At 41.3% G+C, this 24,100-nt stretch overlaps 2 protein-coding genes across 5 annotated transcripts in view; one reads left to right on the top strand and one right to left on the bottom strand.

Annotated features, from left to right (window-relative positions):
- The window catches only part of NKIRAS1 (NFKB inhibitor interacting Ras like 1), a 47,758-nt gene extending 29,893 nt beyond the window's left edge, over nucleotides 1-17,865 (bottom strand). For 2 of the 4 annotated variants that reach the window (XM_047874525.1, XM_047874526.1), the window contains exons 1-2: nucleotides 17,564-17,865; nucleotides 10,422-10,532 (exon numbers count right to left, since the gene is read on the bottom strand). In XM_047874525.1, coding sequence (XP_047730481.1) covers nucleotides 10,422-10,515 — 94 coding nt within the window. In that variant the 5' untranslated portion in view covers nucleotides 10,516-10,532; nucleotides 17,564-17,865. The remainder of the gene's footprint in view (nucleotides 1-10,421; nucleotides 10,533-17,563) is intronic. The other 2 variants (XM_047874523.1, XM_047874522.1) reach the window with 2 other exon arrangements.
- Nucleotides 17,866-17,930: 65 nt separating this feature from the next.
- Nucleotides 17,931-20,572, top strand: RPL15 (ribosomal protein L15). Its single transcript, XM_047874519.1, has 4 exons — nucleotides 17,931-17,951; nucleotides 18,626-18,814; nucleotides 19,291-19,427; nucleotides 20,216-20,572. Exons 2-4 carry the CDS (start codon nucleotides 18,643-18,645, stop codon nucleotides 20,519-20,521), a joined length of 615 nt encoding a protein of 204 aa, XP_047730475.1. The 5' UTR covers nucleotides 17,931-17,951; nucleotides 18,626-18,642; the 3' UTR covers nucleotides 20,522-20,572.
- Nucleotides 20,573-24,100: the final 3,528 nt, after the last annotated feature.

Below are 24,100 nucleotides of genomic sequence, written 5' to 3'. Positions count from 1 at the left end.
GCCGAAGTGGGACACACAACCGACTGAGCTACCCAGGCGCCCCTGTTTTTGTTTGTTTAGTAATCTCTACACCCAATGTGGGGCTAAACCCACGATGCTCAGATCAGAAGTCACACACTCTTCCAAATGAGCCAGCCAGGTGCCCCCTTGCTGCTGCTTGTATCAGCTCAGTTTATGTGATACTCTTAAATCCTTTGTTGTTATTTCAACAATCTTCACAGCACATTCACAGAAGTAGATTCTATCTCAAGAAACCACTTTCTTTGCTCATTCAGAAGAAGCAAATTCTCATCAGCAAAGTTTTACCATGAGATTGCAACAATTCAGCCCCATCTTCAGGTTCCACTTCTAATTCTAGTTCTCTTGCTCTATCACATCCAGAGTTACGTCTCCCACTGAAGTCTTAAACCCCTCAAAGGCATTCTTGAGGGTTGGAATCAACTTCTTCCAAACTCCTGTTAAAGTTGGTATTTTGACCTCTTCCCATGAATCATAAATGTTCTTAATGGCATTTAGAATGGTAAATCCTTTCCAGAAAGTTTCAACCTATACTCTGCCCAGATCCATCAGAGGAATCATGACCTATGGTAGCTATAACCTTACAAAATAAATATATTTCTTAAATAGTAAGACGTAAAAGTCAAAATGACTCCTTGATCCATGGGCTATAGGATGAATGTTGTATTAGCAGGTGTAAAAGCATTAATCTTGTTGTACATTTCCATCAGATCTCTTGGGTGACTAGTCAATGAATAGTCAATGAATAATATTTTAAAAGGAGTCTTTAGGGGCGCCTGGGTGGCGCAGTCGGTTAAGCGTCCGACTTCAGCCAGGTCACGATCTCGCGGTCCGTGAGTTCGAGCCCCGCGTCAGGCTCTGGACTGATGGCTCAGAGCCTGGAGCCTGTTTCCAATTCTGTGTCTCCCTCTCTCTCTGCCCCTCCCCCGTTCATGCTCTGTCTCTCTCTGTCCCAAAAATAAATAAATGTTGAAAAAATAAATAAATAAACAAAAATAAAAGGAGTCTTTATTTTCTGAGCAGTGGGTCTCAACAGTGAACTTAAAATATTCAGTAAACCATGTTGTAAACAGATATGCTCTCATCTAGGCTTTGTTTTTCCATTTAGAGATTACAAGCAGAGTAGATTTAGCCTAATTCTTAAGGGCCCTAGGATTTTCACAATGGTCAATGAACACTGGCTTCAACATAAAGGCCCCAGCCACATTAGTCCCTAATGAGAGTCAACCTGTCCTTTGAAACTGTGAAGTCAGGCATTGACTTCTTCTCTCTAGCTATGAAACTCCTAGACGGCATCTTCTCCCAACGTAGGGCTGTTTCATCTACACTGAAAATCTATTGTTTATTTTTTTTTAATTTTTTTTCATGTTTATTTATTTTTGACAGAGAGAGAGAGAGAGACAGAGCATGAGTTGGGGAGGGGCAGAGAGAGAGGGAGACACAGAATCCGAAGCAGGCTCCAGGCTCTGGGCTGTCAGCACACAGCCCTACACAGGGCTCAGACTCACAAACCGTGAGATCATGACCTGAGCCGAAGTCAGACGCTCAACTGACTGAGCCACCTAGGTGCCCCTGAAAATCTATTGTTTAGTGTAGCCACCTTCATTAGTTACCTTAGCAAGATCTTCTGGATAATTTGCTACAGCTTCTACAACCACACTTGATACTTCACTTTACACTTTTATGTTATAAAGATGGCTTCTTTAACTTCTTGAACCAACAACCTCTGCTAGCTTCAAACTTTTCTTCTGCAGCCCCCTCACCTATTCTGTCTTCACAGAATTGAAGAGTTACGGCTTTGCTCTGTATTAGGCTTTGGCTTAAGGGAATGCTGTACAGCTACTTTGATCTTCTATCCAGACCACTAAAACTTTCCCCATATCAGCACTAAGGCAATCAGTGTGTTCACTGAAGCAGCAGGGTTTTTTTTTTCACATTTACTTTTGAGAGAGACAGAGTATGAACACGAGAAGGGGAGGTGAAAAGGGGGAGTCAGAATCTGAAGCAGCCTCCAGGTTCTGAGCTGTCAGCACAGAGCCTGATGCGGGGATAGAACTCACAAGCTGTGAGATCATGACCTGAGCTGAAGTTGGACACTCAACCAACTGAGCCACCCAGGCACCCCAGCACTTTTTTTAAAAGTTTACTTATTTTGAGAAGAAAGAGAGTGCAGAGGAGGGGCAGAGAGACAGAGAGAGAGAGAGAGAGAGAGAGAGAGAGAGGAAGAAGAAGAAGAGTAGGAGGAGGAGGAGGAGGAGGAGGAGGAGAGAAAATCCCAAGCAGGCTCCACCCTGTCAGTGCAAAGCCCAACACAGAGCTCAGTCCCAAGAACCTTTGAGATTATTACCTGAACCGGGATCAAGACTTGGGACGCTTAACCAACTGAGGCATCAAGGCGCCCCTGGAGCAGCACTTTTAATTTTCTTCAAGAACTTTCCTTTGCATTCATAATTTGACTAACTAGTGCAAGAGGTCTAGCTTTCAGCCTATCTTACCTACCGCATGCCTTCCTCAGCTTCATCATTTCTAGCTTTTAATTTAAAGTGACAGATGTGCAACTCTTCCTTTCATATGAACACTTGGAGACCACTGTAGGGTTACTAAGTGGCCTAATTTCAATGGTGTTGTGTCTCAGAGAATAGGGAAGTCTGAGGAGAGGGCGAGAGATGGGGTAACAGCCCATTTGGTGGAACAGTCAGACCACACACAACATTTATCTATTTAGTTCACTGTCTTATATGGGCACCGTTCATGATGCACCAAAACAATTATAATAGTAACATCAAACACCACTGATTGTACATCAAGATAACAAAAATAATAATAATGAAAAAGTTTGAACTATTGTGAGAATTACCAAAATGTGACACACAGACACAAAGCGAGCAAATGCTGTTGGAAAAAATGGCACCAATGGACTTGCTCAGGGTCACTACAAACCTTAAATTTGTAAACAACACAGTATCAGCAGAACATGCCATCATAAAATGAGGTATGCTTGTATAGGTCTTTGAAAATTCTTGCTATAGTTTTCCTAAACAACCTAAATACTGTTGAATGATTTGTTAAAGGTTCCTTACATAAAATATCTCTAAGTATTAAATAAAAAATCCATCAAGTATTAGATTGAAAGGAATATCAAATAATGATAAACGGATTGGAACAGGAGAAACCAAATACTTCTATCGCTATCATTATTTTTTTCTTAGTTTATTTATTTATTTTGGGAGAGAGAGAAAGCTCAAGGGGAAAGGGGCAAAGAGAGAGAGAGAGGGAGACACAGAATCCTAAGCAGGTTCCACACCACCCGTGCAGAGCCTGATGCGGGGCTGGAACTCACAAACTGAGAGCATGACCTGAGCCGAAGTCGGACGCTTACCTAAGCCACCCAGGCATCCCACTATAATTCTTTATATAAAGGAATGTGTTTAAAGTTTAATAAGGGGGGGCGCCTGGGTGGCGCAGTCGGTTGGGCGTCCGACTTCAGCCAGGTCACGATCTCACGGTCTGTGAGTTCGAGCCCCGCGTCGGGCTCTGGGCTGATGGCTCAGAGCCTGGAGCCTGTTTCCAATTCTGTGTCTCCCTCTCTCTCTGCCCCTCCCCCGTTCATGCTCTGTCTCTCTCTGTCCCAAAAATAAATTAAAAAACGTTGAAAAAAAAAAAAGTTTAATAAGGAAAAATTATTCATAGCTTAGAGTATATGTACAATCCTGTGATAAATTAAGCTACTTTAGGGAAATTAAAGTTATTCTATTAAGACACAAACTTATTGGGCTTTGATTATAAAAAAATTTAATGGCAAACTTACCCAGACTTTTGTCATGGTGGATGTTTTATCCACCAAAAGTCAGGCTGGTCCTCCTCCCCCACCCTCCACCTTCAAATTTAAGCCCTTTAATATTTTGTACGTTATAAATCAACTGAAGCCATAGCTCTTCCATCCACTCGATCTCCTCTCCCACTCTATGCTACTGAGCAACTACCCCTCCCCCCACACCAGCAGAAGACTAAGGGAGCAATCTCTGGAGAAAGTGAAACAGAGTATGCCTGGACTGTAGGATAGAGGGTATTAGTTCCATAGTGAAAACGGGGCAGTTGAGTAACATGCTCCCTTTACTCCCAAAATATTGGCAGCCAGGTCTTTATTCTTTAGGTACAAGAATATGGCCAGTAAAAAAGGAAAATACCTAAATATACTAATATCCAGGGTTCCCCGAGCAAATGCGCCACCCAGATCACCTTATAGTGAAGCTCCAAGTAATAAACCCTATCCACACACTTAGAGCTTTCATTTAGCTTTTTAGTTCTCCATTCTTAATTAAGAGCAGATAACCAAGAATTACCAGATGCTCCAGGAAAAAAAGACCAAAAATCAGAAAAGAGCGCCCTAGGGGTGCCTGGGTGGCTCAGGCAGTTGGGTGTCTGACTGTGGCTTAATTAGGTCATGATCTCGGTTTGTGGGTTCAAGCCCTGTGTTGGGCTCTGTGCTGACAGCTGGGAACCTAGAGCCTGCTTCAGATTCTGTGTTTCCCCTCTCTCTCTGCCACTCCCCAACTTTTGAGTGTTTTCTTTCTCTTTCTCAAAAGTAAACATAAAGAAAGCAAGCAAGCAAGCAAGCAAGCAAGCAGAACACCTTAGAGGGAAAAGACTATGCAAAGAAAACAAAAACACTACCCAGTATTTACTAAAACGGATAAGACAGGGCATCCATGAAATAAGAACAGGATTCTAAGAAGTGCAAATTCAACAGAAGGGCTGCAATATAAAGATGAGGAATATTCAAAAAGTGAAACAAAATATTGAGAGATGGAAGACAGAAGAGAAACTTAAAAGTTAGAGAACTAGTCCGGAAGATCCAGCATCCAAAAGAGAGTTCCAGAAAAGGAACAAATACATAGAGGAGGGAAAGCCTCCAAAAATAATTCAGAACTTAAGAACATTCATTTCCAGGGGCGCCTGGGTGGCGCAGTCGGTTAAGCGTCCGACTTCAGCCAGGTCACGATCTCGCGGTCCGTGAGTTTGAGCCCCGCGTCAGGCTCTGGGCTGATGGCTCAGAGCCTGGAGCCTGTTTCCAATTCTGTGTCTCCCTCTCTCTCTGCCCCTCCCCCGTTCATGCTCTGTCTCTCTCTGTCCCAAAAATAAATAAATGTTGAAAAAAAAATTAAAAAAAAAAAAAAAAAAAGAACATTCATTTCCATGTTGCAAGTACCCACTGAGTGCCCAGTACCATTAGTGAAAGGTAATTTGATACACCACTGTGAATTTCACAACACAAAAAAAGGGCCACAAAAGCTTCCACATCCAAAGCATCAAGAATCACAATGGCTCCCAGCTTCTCAAAAGCAACACTGGAAGCAAGAAGAGAATCTGGTAAAATTGAAAACACACATCCTCTATGAACCAGCAATTTCACTCCTACATATATAAGCCAGGAACTGTCTATATAATAGCTGGGATAAGTGTACCAGACTGTTTATAATAGCATTATTTCTAATAGCCCCAAACTAGAATTAATCAAAATGTTCACCAAAATAGAAGAGATAAATTTAGGGATACTCATATAATAAAATACCGTAATTTATGAAGTTTAAACTACAGCTACCTACAACAGTACAGATGTATCTTACAAATATAACGCTGAGCAAAAGAAGACAAAAACTGAAGAATTGTATACAGTATGATTCCACTGACAAAGTAAACAACTGGCAAAAATAAACTGTATCATTTAGTGATACATATATAGATGGAAAAACTATAAAGAAAATAAGGGAATGATTAACCAAAAGTCAAGGGAAGGGCTGAGTTGTGACTGGAGAGAGAAACATGGGCAGCTACTGAAGTGCCTCAATATTCTACTTTTTGACCTGCATGGAGATTACAAAGATTTGTTTTACAATTATTAAGCCATACATATGTTTTATGAATTGTTCTATGCGTATGATGAATTTTATAATAAAAGAAGAAAGATGATAATGGAGCAATGCTTGCAAAATTCTGAATGGAAATTATTCTCAGTTTGGAATTCTACATCCATCAAAATTATAATTTTGAGAGTAAAAGGCATTTTCTTTTTTTTTTTTTTTTTAATTTTTTTTTTTCAACGTTTATTTATTTTTGGGACAGAGAGATACAGAGCATGAACAGGCGAGGGGCAGAGAGAGAGGGAGACACAGAATCGGAAACAGGCTCCAGACTCTGAGCCATCAGCCCAGAGCCCGACGCGGGGCTCGAACTCACGGACCGTGAGATCGTGACCTGGCTGAAGTCGGACGCTTAACCGACTGCGCCACCCAGGCGCCCCTAAAAGGCATTTTCAAACATATGAAGACTAAAAAAATGTATCATGTATGTTTCCTCAGGTAACTATTTGAAGAAGCTTTCCATCAACATTAGCGCATAATCATAAAGAGGAAGACATCAGATCTAGAAAACAGACCCTAACACAGAGGTACAGGAAATCACACGGACAACAGTAAATATTATTCAGAAGCCCCAGGATTACTACCATGTACCAGGCATAGAGGGCAGTTTAAGGGCTGTCATGACCTGATGCTCCGTTCCTTTGTACAACCTCTAAAACCCATAAAAAGTCCTGAAAGATATGCCTCACCAAAACGGCATAAACCCAAAGAAGATGACAAGATACCTAAGAAACAGGAACTCAAACCCAGGAAGAAAGAAAGGTAAAGAAAAGCTCCACAGTGATAGCTGTGTAATAGGCCTGGATAAGAGGATCACTAGCTCCGGGAGGATATGGCCAAGGGGAAAAAAAGAGAATATCTGGTATAGCTGACTTTGTAAAAACTGAGAAATATGTATACATGTAGAAGAATTAGCAAAAAGTATAAACAAAACTAAAGAAATAACAAAGCAAATATTAGCCTCCAGAATAACAAAAACAAAGAAAAGAAACAATCATAGTACAGAACATTGCTCAGCTAAGAATATTTACATGTGCCAGCAGCTCTTGAACTATGGTCTAAAGATCACTTGATGTCTCCTTTCAGGGAATCCATGTGGGCAAAACTATTTTCATAATGATCTAAGACATTTTTCTTTTCCACTGTGTTGACATTTGCACTGATGATGCAAAAGCAATGGTAGATAAAACTGCTGGCACCTTAATACAAATCAAGGAAGAGCACCAACTGGATTAGTTGTATTTTTCACCACATTTGCACTTTGGGGAAAAAAAGCCAATTTCACTTACGAATGCCCTTCATGAAGCATTAAAATTACTGACTTTATTAAATCTCAATCCTTGAGTATACATACTTACATTTTTTAATATTCCATGGGATTAATGGGAGTGTGCATAAAGTATTTCTGCATAATGAATTGTGGTAATTGTCTGGAGGAAAACTCTTGGGTTTGAGCTGCAAACTGAAGTAGCCACCTTTTTTTTTTTTTTTTTTTTTAAAGACGAAATGACAGGGGCACCAGGGTGGCTCAGTTAGTTAAGCAACTGACTTTTGATTTTGGCTAAGGTCATGATCCCAGGGTCCTGGGACTGAGCCCTGCATCAGGCTCTGTGCATGGAGCCTGCTTAAGATTCTTGTGCTCTCTCTCTCTGCCCCTCTCCCCTGCTCGTGTGCTCTCTCTCTTAAATAAAAAAAGAAGAAGAAGAACAAGAACAAGAACAAGAACAAGAAGAACAAGAAGAATAAGAGGAAAGAAGAAGAAAGAAGAAGAAGGAATGACAGGAAAACTATGTTATTTGGGGGTACTTAATAGACATTTTCTCAAAAATAAAGGAAGGGGCACCTGGGTGGCTCAGGCTGAGTGACTGACTCTTGATTTCAGCTCGGGTTCAAGCCCCAAGTCAGGCTCTGCACTGACAGGATGGAGCCTGCTTGGGATTTTCTCTCTCTCTCTCTCTGTCTCTCTGTCTCTCTGTCTCTCTCTCCCCCTGCCCCCCAAAATAAACATTTTTTTTAATAATTAAAAAAATGAATTAAGGGAGCCTATGGTTTTCAAGGAAAATAACTGACATTATTTATTGTCAATGATGAAATGTGAGCTTTCAAGAAAGTGAAAATAAGAACTGTATCTATCCCCATGAACTCAGTAGCTTCCCAGTGCTGATAAGACTGGTGATGATATTAATAAATGTTACCTGGAAGATCCGCTTATCTCAGTCAGCCAGCATTTTTCAAATGGCCCATTTACGATGTTAAAAAACCACTGTTGGGTAAAAATCCCATTCGTTGGGGTGCCTGGGTGGCTCAGTCGGTTAACTGTCCGACTTCAGCTCAGGTCATGATCTCACAGTCTGTGAGCCCCCACGGCAGGCCCTGTGCTGCTGGAGCCTGCTTCCGATTCTGTGTCTCCCTCTCTCTCTGCCCCTCCCCCACTCATGCTCTCTGTCTCAAAAATAATAAAAACATTAAAAAATTTTTTTTAAATTCCATTCATAGTCCAAGATAGATCAATGAGATTTTAATGTAAGAGTGGGGATAGTTCACTGATGTGGTTTCGGATTCCATATCGCAATAACCTTTGAGTAACCACCACGTGTTGAGTTTTAGTGAAATACCAAAAAAGAATATCCAGGATAATCTGGAAGGGCTATTCAATGATTTATCTGTATGAGGCCAGGTTTTCTTCATATATTTCAACTAAAAAAAACATACCACAACTGATTAAATACAAAAGCTAGTAGACATAATCCAGCTGCCTTCTAGTAAGCTGGACATTAGATTTTCAAAAAATGTAAATCAGGGGCGCCTGGGTGGCTCAGTCGGTTAAGCGTTTGACTTCCGCTCAGGTCGTGATCTCGCGGTCTGTGAGTTCGAGCCCCGCGTCAGGCTCTGTGCTGACAGCTCGGAACCTGGAGCCTGCTTCTGATTCTGTGTCTCCCTCTCTCTCTGACCCTCCCCCCATTCATGCTCTGTCTCTCTCTGTGTCAAAAATAAATAAACGTTAAAAAAAATGTAAATCAATGCTCATCCTCACACCAAATTTTTTGAAATATAATTTTTCATAAAAATGTTATCTTAGCATGTAATAAATGTATTATCTAAAAAATTTTAAACTTTCTCAGTTTTATTTCTAACACAGTAAAAATATTGAACAATAAAAACTAAACAAATCCTGTTTGGGTTTTTTTTTTTTTTAAATGTTTATTTATTCTTGAGACAGAGACAGGGTGTGAACAGGGGAGGGGCAGAGAGAGAGGGAGACACAGAATCTGAAACAGGCTCCAGGCTCTGAGCTGTCAGCACAGAGCCTGACGCGGGGCTGGAACTCACGAACTGTAAGATCATGACCTGAGCCGAAGTCGGACGCTCAACCGAGTCACCCAGACGCCCCCTGTTTGGGGTTTTAAGAGGGTCAAGGGATTTTCTCCACCAGACATAATTTATTTTGGCAGAGGCATAAATTAGAATCAGGAGGTAAAATATTAAGACTCAATAGTGCAGCATTTGTGGCAGGAGAGATTCTGAAACCAAAGGGTTTCAGAACTGCTGGCACCAGCATCATAACAAAACCAAAATTGTTAAATATTATTTTGGGAAGGTAGAAGAGAAGTAGAGCTCATCAAAATGGTTAATAAAAGTACGAAAGAAATGTGCTCTGGGGCACCTGGGGGGGCTCAGTTGGTTGAGTGTCCAACTCTCAATTTCAACTCAGGTCATGATCCCAGGGTTGTGGAATTGAGCCCCATATCAGGCTCTGAGTGTGGAGCCTGCTTAAGATTCTCCTCCTTTCTCTCTCTCTCTGCCCCCCCCCTCCCCCCGTTTGCATGTGCTTGCTGTCTAAAGTAAAAAAAAGTTTTTTTAATTAAAATAAAAAATGAAATAAAAAAAGCCAGGGATACTGTCCTTTTCACCTCTGTACCCTCACAAAGCCTCATCACAGCCGTATTTAGTAATCATTTAACTCAATGAATGCATAAATGAATGACATAACCCAATTCACAAAATTAGGTCATATTAGAGCAAACAGCTATTTCTCCCATTTTTACAACTTATACAACAGTACTGGGAAGTCATGTTTGAAACCTGAATGAGAGATCATTCATTCTATTCTCAAGTCAGTGATTCTATGACTCTGAGACAACTATTCATTACATAAATACACAGGAAACCACATATATAAAAGGTTACACACACACACACACACACACACACACACACACACACACACACACATTTGTTTTCTTACCTGTTGTAACTTACAGCAAATACCCTTGAATTTCAATAACTAAGATTTTTTTCCTCTCCCCTATCTCCCCCCATTCCCCTGGCTTTCAATCTCTGTTGACTTCTACTACCCTTTATGTCCTTCTGGATTACACCTCACTTTCGTGTACCGTCATGCACCTTTAGGTTAGCATGACCAACAAAAGACACCGAGCAGTTCCAAGAACCTACAGAGAAACCAGACAAAAAAAGTCTTACCAATTGTATGATTCCCATAAAGGAGCTGCTCCAAAATTGCTGTTTTCCCCACAGACAACAAGCCACAAACCACAACTTTGCAGCCCTTTCCCATCTTCTCTCAGGATGTCACTGTGAAGAGAAGAGACGATCTGTGAAACTGTATACTGTTCAAATCCTTTTTCTTTCTATGTTTAAATAAGTCATACATACAGAGGGGGGAATTTCAAAAATAAATATATATATATATATATATACAGTAAAGCATATGCTTCCAAACCCCACTCCTAGTCTGCCATTTGCTCCTTTAGAACAATCAGTTACCAGTTTCTTAAATATTTTTGCAGAGTTAATCTAGATAAACACAAGAATACATATAGATATAAATACATGTTTATTTTTTTAAAAACCCACATTTTATACAAAGAATACTTCAACATTGATTATGTCTACAGGAATCTGAGTCAAATCCTAGATGAAACCAGTTCTTGAAAGATACTTCCTGCTCATCAAGATTTACCTGGAAAAATCAACATTTAAGCAAAACTTTAAGGAGACAGGAAGACAAAAATTTGGATAGAGAATGATCCTAATTTTTTAGAGAAACATTAATGCTATTAAGTTCATCAATTTTTATGAAGAGAGTGAGAAACTGGATTTTGGTAGCCACTTGGTCATACTACTTTTTGAGTCACACTTCTTAATGCTCGAAAAATTGCTCAGGCACTTTAAACCAGAAAGAAAGTGAAAACTCCTTTCTCCTAGCTTCTTAACATATCCAAGGAACGGCAAGACCAGGTAATATTTTCTTCATTCTCTTCAAAGCTTTGATTTCCCAGAAGTCAAGGCATCAGAAGCCAGGGCAGAAAGGGAAAAAAAAAAGTTCACTGAATACAACAGAGTAACTTGAGAAAGGAATTAAAATTTCCACACTGCCTTCTGCCATCTCCACCACCTTATTCCCCCCAATTCTCTTCTTAAGAAGTACAGAACATGCAGTAACTCAGACTAAAAGGGATGCCACGACTCCTTCAAGGCAGAAACAACTACGCCAAGAAAGTACAGGTGAGCATTCAAAGGGTTGCCAGGTACCTTTCTGCGTGTGCATGTGTGTTGTGCATCACTATCGTGTGTGTGTGTTGTTGTTGTTGTTGTTGTGTTTTACCGACACAATATTAAGCAACAAATATTAAGCAACAAATGAACTTCCTATAACTCTTCTCTATTTTCTCAAGTCTATAATACTTTATGACCCAAATCAGCCACGACACTAATCTGCTGACAGGAACAATTTTAATGCTACGATTATTGTAGCACTGTAATAACACAGCACTCATTTCCAGAGCAGTCCATTACATTTTACTGGCAGAGAAATAATCATCACTTATGTAATGCAACCGTTATTTCCTAGGTGGCATGCTTGGGATCCTTCCAAATCTTCCCAAGAATATTTATCACTTGTTTCCACAAGAACTATGTCTCTTAAGGGACTTTTTTTTTTTAATGCTTATTTATTGGGAGATGAGAGGGGGAGGGACAAAGAGAGAAGGACACAGAGAATCCCAAGCAGGCTCCGTGCTGTCAGTGCAGAGTCTGACGTGGGGCTTGAATTTAACAGCCCACGACCAAGAACTGCGTGCTCTACCAAGGTAGTCAGCCAGACGCCCCTCTTTTTTATAAATATATTTTCAACAAAACTGCAATAGAAAAATTCTCAGCCTTTATTTGTAATTGGAGAGCTTTGTGTAATATAGATCATCTACGGTAGGTATCTCCTATGTCAGCAACTATGGCCTATTGTAAAACATTTTTTACACATACCTCTAAATTTATGATTAATCTAATATCATCTCATTTATCATAGGATTCTACACTTTCTGTATATTGTGGTCTCCTCTAAGTTATGATGCCACTGAATCTTTAACGTTTTTTCAAAAAGGTTTTTAGTGATAATAGTGAAAATTTAAAGGGAGTTGCCACTTGACCACATGTCACCAAAAGTTTAAAAAATAAATCTGACAGAGGATAAGAAAAATGATGGCAGTATCTCTACAACAATTCTGTTGTCAGAAAAGGTTGCTGTTGGAATCTAAATTCTAATTTTTCTATTATTATTTCTCTTCCTCTAAAAATGTCTCAGCCCAGCAGAATTTCTAAATACCAATACTTACCTTCTCTCCTCTTCCTGTTCAATATGAAAATGTCCCTTTACCACACATTATATCAATCTTCAAACAAATACAAGTTGTTTAAAAGGGCAGGTACATACTGTAGTTAAGTGAACCAGGCAGTTAAAAGGAAAAAAAAATTATGAATAGCAACAGACTTCCCCACCCATCCCCCCCACAACACACACACTCCGTAAAATGGAGGCTAATCCAAGTTCTGGGGACTGTATCAAACTGGGAAAATGCTGAAACCAACAGAATTCTGAGAAATTCAGAAATTAAATATATCAGTCTTTGGAAGTGGTTTTAATATATCTGCTTTAATTTTTTTTAATGTTTATTTTTGAGAGAGAAAAAGAGCATTAGCGGGGGAGGGGCAGAAAGAGAGAGGGAGACACAGAATCTGAAGGAGACTCCAGACTCTGAGCTGTCAGCACAGAGCCCCACGAGGTGCTCAAACTCAAGAACCAGGAGATCATGACCTGAGCCAAATTCAGACACTTAAGTGACTGAGCCACCCAGGTGCCCCAATATATCTGCTTTAAAAGTGGCATACTACAATTGTACTTCAATCATTCACTGATATTAGGATTAATGGATGAAGTGTGTTAAAAATACCCATTAGTTTGAATTTCTGTGTGTGTGTGTGTGTGTGTGTGTGTGTGTGTGTAAATAAACTGGGGAAGTTGTTTAGGTATATCAGAGAATCTCCATCAAGGGCAAACAGTACAAATAACTGAATAGAGGTTACTCAAACACTAGGTATGGATTTTAAGATATTTTACAAGGAAGGAAACAAGATAAAACAGAGTAAACCATGTTAAATATATCGTACCATGAGAAACAAAACAAAGATGAAAGAATAGATGTCATTAAAGCATAGCTGAAACATTCTAAGTTCTTCAAGTGACCTGCTACCATCAAGTATGAACTTATAAAACAAAATAACATTAGTATTTAATGTAAGGCTTTGAACAAATAACATTAAACATTCACACAAAAACGATTTTCTATATATGATCATGATGGTGGGGACTTACATTACATGTATGGAAGTGGTTCTCACACTTTTATATACTCAGATTTACAAATGAAAAACTACTAGCAGCTTAGTTCTTTAAGTATTATAATGTATCACAATTCCCAAACATAATAAATATGCACCATTTCCTTCCAACACAAAAAGGAGGTCATCTGTAGTACCCTGAATGGGCAGTAAATCACATGAATAGATCCTGGGGGTGGCCAAGCCTCCTTTGTAAATATAGCTTTCAAGTGTTTGAAAGGCTCCAGAGTAGATGGATGACCATTAAGGTTCCTTTCAACACTCTGAAGCTATGACAGCAGAAATTGCTTACCCAGAAACTGCATCTGAGATTATTAATACTGAGATTAGTACAAAAGCACTAGTTAGAACTACTTGGTACAGTCCACACCCTAAGTAACTGCTGGACAATAAAATTCAGTCTGTGACCTATTCATCTTCATCTGATACAAACGACTGGAGAGAACATGCTTAACAGGGAAAATTCAATGCAGTCTTAACTACATATTGCTTTGCTCTCCAGGCTAATCAATAATGTTGCTAGAGAATAAAAACATGACCTGATCCATTCCTGTGTAAAACACTGAGCTTGGTCAATATTCCCTTTAAAGAGCTGTCAGAAACCACCGCCCCAAACTGTCAGTACTTGCGTTTTTCTAGGGAAATCATTCTACTTTTATAAGTAAAACACAAGTTTTTTCATGCTACCAAAATAATATTAATACTGAAACAAGATCATAGATGTTATAGATCATATTATGAAGCTTCACGTAGGGAAAGCATCTACACTGTGTATTTATTTATTTATCTATGCAAACATCATGTACTGTGTGCAACACTTTTACTTACCCACATATGAAAGCATTTCACATAAACATACATTAAAGTTTTGTAAACAATATTGCAAATAAAATATAATAAGCAGATTCCAGCCTTCCATTCTTTTATTCATTCAGTAAATATTTACTGAAGTCTTACCAAAATGCCAGGCATGAGGGACAAACTAGGGGGCAAAACCAGAAATGATACCTGCCCTCAGGAATCTCAAAATCAATTGGAAAATACCAGTCCAAATCTTGCAAAACTGCTAGGCAACAAATTAAGAAACAAAACTGCAAAAGCTAATTAAGAAATTAGCGATTACTCGCATTGCCAGTATTTCTTTCCAAATGATTCAACCAACTTTGTAGTCTAACACAGCGCTCAAATTCATGACCAGGAGATCAAGGGTCACATGCTCTACAGACTGAGCCCTTTTTTATTTTTTAATTAAAATTTTTTATAATCAGCCATTCTTTTTTTTTAAGTTTATTTATTTATTTTGAGAGAGAGAGAGAGGGAGAGAGAGAGAGAGAAAGTACATGTCATTAAGGAGCAGAGAAATGGGGGGAAAGAGAGAGAAAAAGAGAATCCCAAGCCGGCTCCTCACTCTCAGCAGAGAGCCTAAAGCTGGGCTCAAACCCAGCAACCGTGAGATCACGACCTGAGCCAAGGTCAGATGCTTAACTAATGAGCCACCCAGGCCCTTATAATCAGTCATTCTTGACTCATTTTTCTCACACCCCACATCTGCTCCATCAGTAAATCCTCTACCTTTGAAACACATCCAGCGCTGGACTACTTACCACCTCCACCACTCATCAGTGGTCAGAGGCACTATCTTCCCTTACCTGGTCTCTCAATGATGCCTAGGTCATAATCCCCAACACCTGCGAGTATTTTATTTTACACAGTAGAAGGTACTTTGTGGCTGTGATTAAATTAAGAACCTCAAAACGAGAGATTATCCTGGATTATCTAGGTGGACCCAGTATAATCACATGTGTCTTTTAACAGGGAGAGAAGTTTGTCAGACAGAAACAAAGATATGAAGATTCTAGGGGAGCCTGGGTGGCTCAGTCGGTTAAGCGGCCGACTTCGGCTCAGGTCATGATCTTCCGGTCCGTGAGTTCCAGCCCCAAGTCGGGCTCTGTGCTGACAGCTCAGAGCCTGGAGCCTGTTTCAGATTCCGTGTCTCCCTCTCTCTGACCCTCCCCTGTTCATGCTCTGTCTCTCCCTGTCTCAAAAATAAATAAAACGTTTAAAAAAATTAAAAAAAAAAAAGATATGAAGATTCTATCCTGCTGGCTTTGAAAATGAAGGGGTCAGGAGCCAAAGAATGCAGGTGGCCTCTAAAAACTGGAAAGCTTAGGCAAATGGATTCTCCCCTAGTTTCTCTAAAAGGAACACAGCAGGGCACCTGGGTGGCTCAGTCCCTTAAACCCTGACTCTTGATCTCAGCTCAGGTCATAATCTCATGGGGTTGTGAGACAGGGCCCCGGCCGACTGAGCCCCTGCTTGGCTCTGTGCCAACAGTGTGGAGCCTGCCTGGGATTCTCTTTTGTCCTCACTCTCTGACCCTCCCCCATTCATGCACGCCCTCTCAAAATAAATAAACGAACTTTAAAAAAAAAATACATAAAAGGAATGCAGCAATCTGATTTTAGCCTACGGAGATATCTGACCTGTGTAAGAGAACAAATTTGTGTTGTCTTAGCCAGTATATTTTCTGTAATCAGCACAAGGAAACTAATACAACCTCCTAGTCTCTCTGCTTCAACTTTTTCCCCTCTTTTGGCCTCAGAGCTGCAATCCAAAGAATCCTTTAAAAAATGTAAATCACAAGAAGTCACCCGTCTGCTTGAAATCTTCCAATACTTTTTGGGTGCCTGGCTGGCTCAGTCAAAAGAACATGTGACTCTTCATCTTCAGCTCCTGAGTTCCAGCCCCATGTTGGGTGTAGAGATGAATAAACTCAAAATCTTCCAATAGTTTTTGAATTCAGACAGTGTGAAAACCCAAAGTCCTCCTAAGAACCTTCACCTCATATCATAGGCTAGTTTCCCTTGCGGCAGATTGCTGTTTTTGTATGAATCCAGGCATACTCTAGCCTCCAGCACTTTCCCATTTGACTAAAATCAGTCCCTACATCTCTTACATCCTTCAGATCTTTTTTCCCAAATGTTATTTCTCAGGAAGACTCATCCTGAATATTCCTTCCAAAAATTTTGACGCCCACACTCACTATCCCTTCCCTCCCTTAAATGTTTCTTTAGTACTTATCACCAAATATAATACATATCTGATTTACGTTTATTGCCCATTTCCAAGAAAGCTAGAATTTTCACGTTGACTACTGCTGCATCCCCAGAAGCTGGGACACTACCTGGCACGTATTAACCATTTCATCAATATTTGCTGACTGAGTCAATGATCCATGTGAGGATTCTTGGAATGGTAAAGCTACGATTAATAAACAAACAAACAAAAAGGTAATAAGGGGGGGAAATAACCCAAACAGGTATTAAAAGGTAAACTACGTGACTGCATCAAAAATGAAAATATTCTGGAGACGCAAAAAACTGGTAAACAATTTTTCAACAAAGAACGCAGCAAAACGCATTTTCTCGGCATTTCCTCCCGAAACGCTCGCACCTGCCAAGCAGGTCATAACATTTTAGGCAAAAATAAACATTTTGCCTTCCTATAAAAACTATGATTCTGACGTAGCAAATCTGGGAGAAAGTCGGTACAGAGGAAAGGCACGGTCATGGAAAGGCGCCCGGCCGCCCGTGCTCCCCTCCCTAGCCCCCCAGTTCCCCACCCTCCCACCGTCTTTAGGGCAAAATCCCTCCGAACCGGGGCCTGCGTAGGCTGAAGCCCGAAGGCGAGGCGCGCGCCCCCACCCGCGAAGCCCTGACACCCCGAACGTCTTATTTGGTGGCTGGGGCAGCGTCGTGGGGGTCTGCCACAGAGCCTCGGGCAGCGTCGCGAGGGTCTGTCACACAGCCTCGGGGCTCAGGCTAGAGGGAAAAGGGGCACGGACAGCGCCGCACCGGGGAATTCGCCCCGGATCTCAAGTGGAAAGCCTACGGTGCGTGAGGCGGTCCCTCTGACCTCAAGGCACAGACCTGTACACCTCCGCAGACTCCAAAAGCAGCGGCGCTCCGACAGCGCGGCTCCACCACTGGCTTCGGCCACCAGAGCCCCGCCCCCAACTTGCCTCCTCCCGGCTGCAGCACGGTCACGGACGCTCGCCGGCAGAGGCCCAGCCACCCACTCTCGCCCTTTGAGCTGCCCCTGCCTCTCAAACTCAAACCCTGAGGAACAGGGGGCGGGACAATAGGGGAGGCTGCGCCCAATCCCGACCGAACTCCGCCCACTAAGCTCGCTGCCGGAACTACATGTCCCATAAGGCCACAGCCTTTCACCGGAAAGAGGCTCGCCGATGTGGGGGAGGAGCCCAAAAAGCACTGTGGGAGAAAGGCTCTTTCCTTTCCGTCTGGCGACAGCCATCAGGTAGGCTGTGTTGGTGGTATTCGCTGTTTCATCCGCCGCTGATCTCCTTTCGACTCGGCCATCCAGACTCGGGGACCCTGCGTCCTCGGAGCTCCTCCTGTCTTCTGTGTGGCGCGAGTTCGATCAGGATGCGGGGCTGCGCGGGCGTGGAGAGGCGGCCCCCGGAATGGGCTGGGGCGATGTGATGGCGGCGCGAATTCGAGCGGGGCCTGGAGCGTGAAGGGAAAGGAAGCATGGGGCTGAGGGATGGGAGGCCGGGCCCAGAGGGTCTTAAAGCGAGGCCTGCGGGTTGGGTGGAGTAAGGGCTTTTTCCTCAAGAGTTAACCTTGGAGGCAGCGGCTGTAGCACTTTTTTCCCTGTCGTGTCTGCGAGCTCTCTTTGCAGGCCAAGCCCTCGGGGACGCCGCCTGCCGCAGCCCTCAGCCCCCATCAGTTTCCAAGTCTAATGCCATTCATGTGTCCAACAAAAATGTACCGATTGCCTCTCTGCGCTGCTCCGTACTGGGGTCGCAGGGGTGACAGCGCTGCTTTCCTTGGGCACGGAAGTGGGGGTTGGGCAGGCTAGCCTTTGCATTTCTTGCATAGCCATTTTCAGCCTCCGTGGTTCCCTTCTGGCCGGTGGGGAACTAAGATGGACGCAATCTTGCCATATTTTAAATGCATGATGTTTTTTAGTTCAAAGGTAAGCCAAGATGGGCGCTTACAAGTACATCCAGGAGCTATGGAGGAAGAAGCAGTCCGACGTAATGCGCTTTCTTCTCAGGGTGCGCTGCTGGCAGTATCGCCAGCTTTCTGCGCTCCACAGGGCCCCCCGCCCAACCCGGCCCGATAAAGCGCGCAGACTGGGTTACAAGGCCAAGCAAGGTGAGCGGACTCTGCGTGGATGCTTAAATAAAGTTTGTTCTTGGGGAAATTCTAGAAACCGGTAATTAGAGGTATATGCCCCAGTGCCTTCCATCACTTAAGGCTTTGTTGGTAACTGCTTTCGGCTTGGCAAAAAGCCCGGAAGTTGCTGACGGGTAAACCCTGGACAGAGTCGTCTAAAGTAGCGAGAGTGTCTTAGATTACAAATCTGTAGGAGTCTGGACTGAAGCAAAACAAAAGCATAAAGTGGGAATGAGAAGTTAATCTCCCTGTGTGATCAACGTAGAGTACTTTGTAAAACCCAGGAATGTGTTCATTTTTAGAATAAGTCTTAGATGGGTATTTGTTTTACTTTCATCGGATACATATGCGGCTTATGATCTGAAATATATTTGATGTTGCAGCATTTAGTGGCAAGTCATGGAGTCTTCCATTCTTACGTCTTTTACAAGGCCACTGTAAATTTGTTTGTACAGGTTATGTCATATATCGGATTCGTGTGCGACGTGGTGGCCGCAAACGCCCAGTTCCTAAGGGTGCTACCTATGGCAAGCCTGTCCATCACGGTGTCAACCAGCTGAAGTTTGCCCGAAGCCTCCAGTCTGTTGCAGAGGTAAGTGATCTTTTAGTAGCAGTTGTATCGATCACCTGGAGATGGTGGAGGACTCTGATTGATAACTTGAGCCCCATTGTGTTTACTTCAGTCTTGGTAAAGTGTTGCTGTCCCAAGAGTCTTCGTTACTAACCTGTCTTTGTGTATAACGGAAAGTGTTTTATGATTAGCGTGAACCTTGGAACCTGAGCTTTTGAAGGGCGGTAAACTTTTGTCTTAAAGAGCACATTTCCCAGATGCGTATAAGCTGTGCATTTATTGATATGGCTAATTTTCTATGTTCCGGTCATAAGTTGTCTTTCTCGGTTAGTAAATGAAGCTGTACTCTGTCCCAGAGGTTGACCACACAAGGGCCTCGTTGCCCTCTGTAAGCTAAAAATGTTTTTGTTTTTAAAAGAAAAGGCAAAAACGACTTACACTCAAGAGACCATTGGGGCCTGCAAAGCCTAAAATAATAGGCTAAATGTTACCTTTCACATGAAAAGTTTGCTGATCCCTCAGTTGTGTTAGGAAAAGATAAGGTTCCTCAATTTTGTTGGCCATATATCGGAGAGGGGGATAATAGACAATGGTTTCAAATCAATCTTAAGAATGTTTACATGGGTTATTTTAGTAAGTCTTCCTTATATTTTGGGTCCTAGCCTCTGGGGAGATGCTTAGTAAAATACTTGAGTGCTTAAGTGAACGGCCTATGTCTTTGTCTAGTGTGTAAATTAAAGAGACTTCTTCCTCATTTCCTACTATGGGAAATGGAAGGCTGACCTTGGGGTCTTTTTTTCCTATTCTAGGAGCGAGCTGGACGCCACTGTGGGGCTCTGAGAGTCTTGAATTCTTACTGGGTTGGCGAAGATTCCACATACAAATTCTTTGAGGTTATCCTTATCGATCCATTCCATAAAGCTATCAGAAGAAATCCTGACACCCAGTGGATCACCAAACCAGTTCACAAGCACAGGGAGATGCGAGGGCTGACATCTGCAGGCCGCAAGAGCCGTGGCCTCGGAAAGGGTCACAAGTTCCACCACACTATTGGTGGTTCTCGCCGTGCGGCTTGGAGAAGACGCAATACTCTCCAGCTCCACCGTTACCGTTAATACAAGTAATGTTTGTAAAATTCTTACCTAATAAACAATTTAGGACAGTCATGTCTGCTTAAAAGTGTTCTTTAATTTGTCTGTTAAAATTAGTTGTCTGCAGATTGTTCCATGAATGCATTGTCAAATTATGAAAGTTAAAGTGCAATAATGTTTAAGACTATAAGTGATGGTGTATCTTGTTTCTAATAAGATAAACACTTGTGTCTTTTGCTTTATCTTATTAGGGAGTTTATATGTCAGTGTTTAAATGCTGTTTGGTATAATAGGTGTAAAATAAATTCTGTAAAAGTGGAATGCAGAAGCTAGCCATGTAGATTTGTTGGTGCATGTAATGAAACCTACAGCTTCATTGGGGTGATGTTATGCTCTGCTGGTTTACTCTCAAATGTTTGTTCTTGGGGGGGTGGTAAGAACAAGCTTTTTAAATTGGATTTTGCTTGGAAACGTGAAGAATATCCTAATCTTTTATCATGATGATATGCAGAAAAATGTTAACTAGGAACCACATTTTTAGGTTGAGTCCAATATCCGATTCATGTAACTGCTGCTTCTGAAAGAATAGTAAAAAATGCCACCATTTTTAGGTGAATTGAATAAACCTGTTGCAAGAGGATTTTCTTAGAAATGAAAATAAATCCTGCTTAACCAAAGCAAAATTGCCTTGGTCTACACAGTACCATTGAGTGAGTATCACATAAAAGGTGGAGGCTCCTGGTTCTATTCCATGACTCCATGGGATCTGTTAGAATACCGAATTTCCTACAAAGCAGTCAGTAATGGTATTTACACTGATTTACGTTAAAACTGGTGGAAATTGAACATTGGGTAAATGAGAACACTTTACCTTGAGATTTGTAAGCTAGTAACCCATCTAATGCTAGGATTGGGAAACTGGTGGCCATCATAACCTTTTAAGTGTGAGGGTAAAAAAGTTGGCTTAGATCAGTTTTAAATGCTTTATCATTTAAATGGTGTTAATTGGTGTTCATGACCATTTTGAACCCATTAGCAAAGTATGTTCTCTTGGGTTAACCCATCTTACCCACTCCCACAGGCTACTGAGAAAAGTCCTGTAGTTGGTGTCAGTACAAGTTTATAGTTTACAATCTCATCCTTAATGTGTTTTCCACGGTCCCTTCTCATCTTTGCTCTAACCCCTCAAAATCCTTGTCATTCCATAAACTCGCCAAGCCATCATTTATGCCCAGCTTGATGTTAAGCATACCACCACATTCTTGTCTTGCAGTAGATGAAGTTTGTTTCCCAGGGTGAGCTTGAGTGTGTAGCAAATAAAGAGGAATTGCCCCAGTTCTAAGTTTGCTGATGTAATCTAGTATGATTTCAAAATCTAACTGCTGGTTGTCTTCGAACCAGTTTTTATTTTTTTTCAAGGGTTTAAGGCTGAGGTGATTTCCAGAAAACCAGCTTAAAACCCCTTTAGATCTGAATTTTTTTCACTCAGAAAGAGATCCTAAACCATACCTAACTTTATGTGTAGAGGTGGTTCGACTAAAGGAATAAATGTTTATTAAACTAACAAATGGACCTGTTATCTTTTGTCACCTAATAATACACTTAAAAAGAAGCCAAGTACCGTAACCTACCAAAAATTGTAATGGCAGAAACAGTCAATTTGAGAGGAAATAAAATGTATAGTATTTAGTCTTGAGAATTTTTTTCTCTTGGTTCTTTGGTCCTTGCATGAATTAGAAAAACATTTTTAAAAATGTTTTTTAAACTTGATGCTAATTTAGGAAGGAGAGGGAGGGTTCAAGCTAAATATTGGTGTGACAATCTCTAAAAAGGGCTGGCTTCTATTTTGCTATGCTACAGTTTTCTTGTTAAGTGTCATTCCAGTGCTGGAAGCTGAAGTCCTTGTAGAAAGTTTCCATGATCTTCCTACTCTTCGCACTACTGGACTGCTGTGCAACTGCTGTCTTCCTTTGGTATTGCAGCTTCCGTGTTCTGTAGAGAAGCCAAGCACTCTCCTAGAGCCTTTATGATGAGAAAACTCCCAGGTACTAAATGTCACCTTAGAGGCTTTCCCTGACCAACAAGCTGTTCCTGTTGGCTTTAATATTTCTAGATCAGTGTGATTAAAACATACCCAAATCAATTACAATTTCCTTTAGAAATGGAGCAATTGGTTTCTCAACCCTGCAAGTGCAGGCACTAATAACTCCCTTTTGCTAATGGACACATTGAGACTGAAAGCTGAAGCAACTTGTCAAGGTCACACAGTGGCAGTCTGAATTCATACCCTCCCAATAAACTTAAAATTTTGAATAGGTAATATATTGACATGACTAAAAATTCAAAACGTACAAGAGGGTCTGCAGTAAAATTTTCCCCCCTCAGTTCCCCTTTTGGAGGCAATGCGATCGGTTTTGTTGGTTTGTTTGTTTTATCAGGAGATTCTTTCATATGTGTGCAAGCAATACATATTTTTTTATCAAAATATTAAAATGTTCTACATATTGGGGATTTTTTTCATTTAGTTGTGTATCACAGAGCCTACTCTATATCACTTTATGAAAAGCTTCCTTATACTTTTTTATGACTGCATGGTATTCCATTGTATGGATACATCATAATTTGATGCAGCCCCTTCTGATGGACATTCAAGATTTCCAGTCCACCCCTTTTACAAAAAATGTTTGCGTATATCTTAGTTCATCTATAGGATAAATTCCTATAAGTGGAATTGGCAGAGATTCTGCTCTGATAGGCAAAATAGTATTGTTATCTAGCTTCATTTGTGAACTTATGAGTGTGGCAGAGGCAACACCATGGCCTTTTTTATTTTCCCCTGGACACACACCTAGATTGTGTTTTCCTGATCCTTTATACATTTAGGTAGGAGCCTAACGACTTCTTCTTTTTTTTTTTTTTTTTTTTAATTTTTTTTTTTTCAACGTTTATTTATTTTTGGGACAGAGAGAGACAGAGCATGAATGGGGGAGGGACAGAGGCAGAGGGAGACACAGAATCGGAAACAGGTTCCAGGCTCCGAGCCATCAGCCCAGAGCCTGACGCGGGGCTCGAACTCACAGACCCCGAGATCGTGACCTGGCTGAAGTCGGATGCTTAACCGACTGCGCCACCCAGGCGCCCCACTTTTTTTTTTTTTTTTAAGTTTTTTATTTATTACTTATTTTTGAGAAAGGGTGCAAGCAGGGGAGGGGCTGAGAGAGAGGGAGAATCTCAAGTAGGCTCCATGCTGTCAGCGTAGAGCCCAACGTCAGGTTCAAACTCACTAAATTAAGAGCATGACATGAGCCAAAATCAAGAATCAGATGCGCTCAACTGACTGAGCCACCCAGGCACCCCTTAGTTGTATTCATTCGTATGGCAGCCTAGCTTGACCTTAACTAATTCAGTAAGTAACATCAAACTATTATTTGTATGTCTAAGAGTCTCATGTTTGCTTTACAGTGACCTTTCATTATAATCCTTTGTCCATTTTTCTATCAGAATCCATACACTCTAAGTACCATGCTGTATTAAATGGAGGGTGGCTACTACCTCATTTTTACTAACCATAACCTCTCTGCTCCTAAGATTCTTATACCTGGA

The sequence above is a fragment of the Prionailurus viverrinus genome, chromosome C2 (genome assembly GCF_022837055.1).
Source record: "Prionailurus viverrinus isolate Anna chromosome C2, UM_Priviv_1.0, whole genome shotgun sequence".
Taxonomy (NCBI): Eukaryota; Metazoa; Chordata; class Mammalia; order Carnivora; family Felidae; genus Prionailurus; species Prionailurus viverrinus.
Note: the sequence above shows the minus strand (reverse complement) of the source record. Positions and strands in the feature narration are given on the sequence as shown.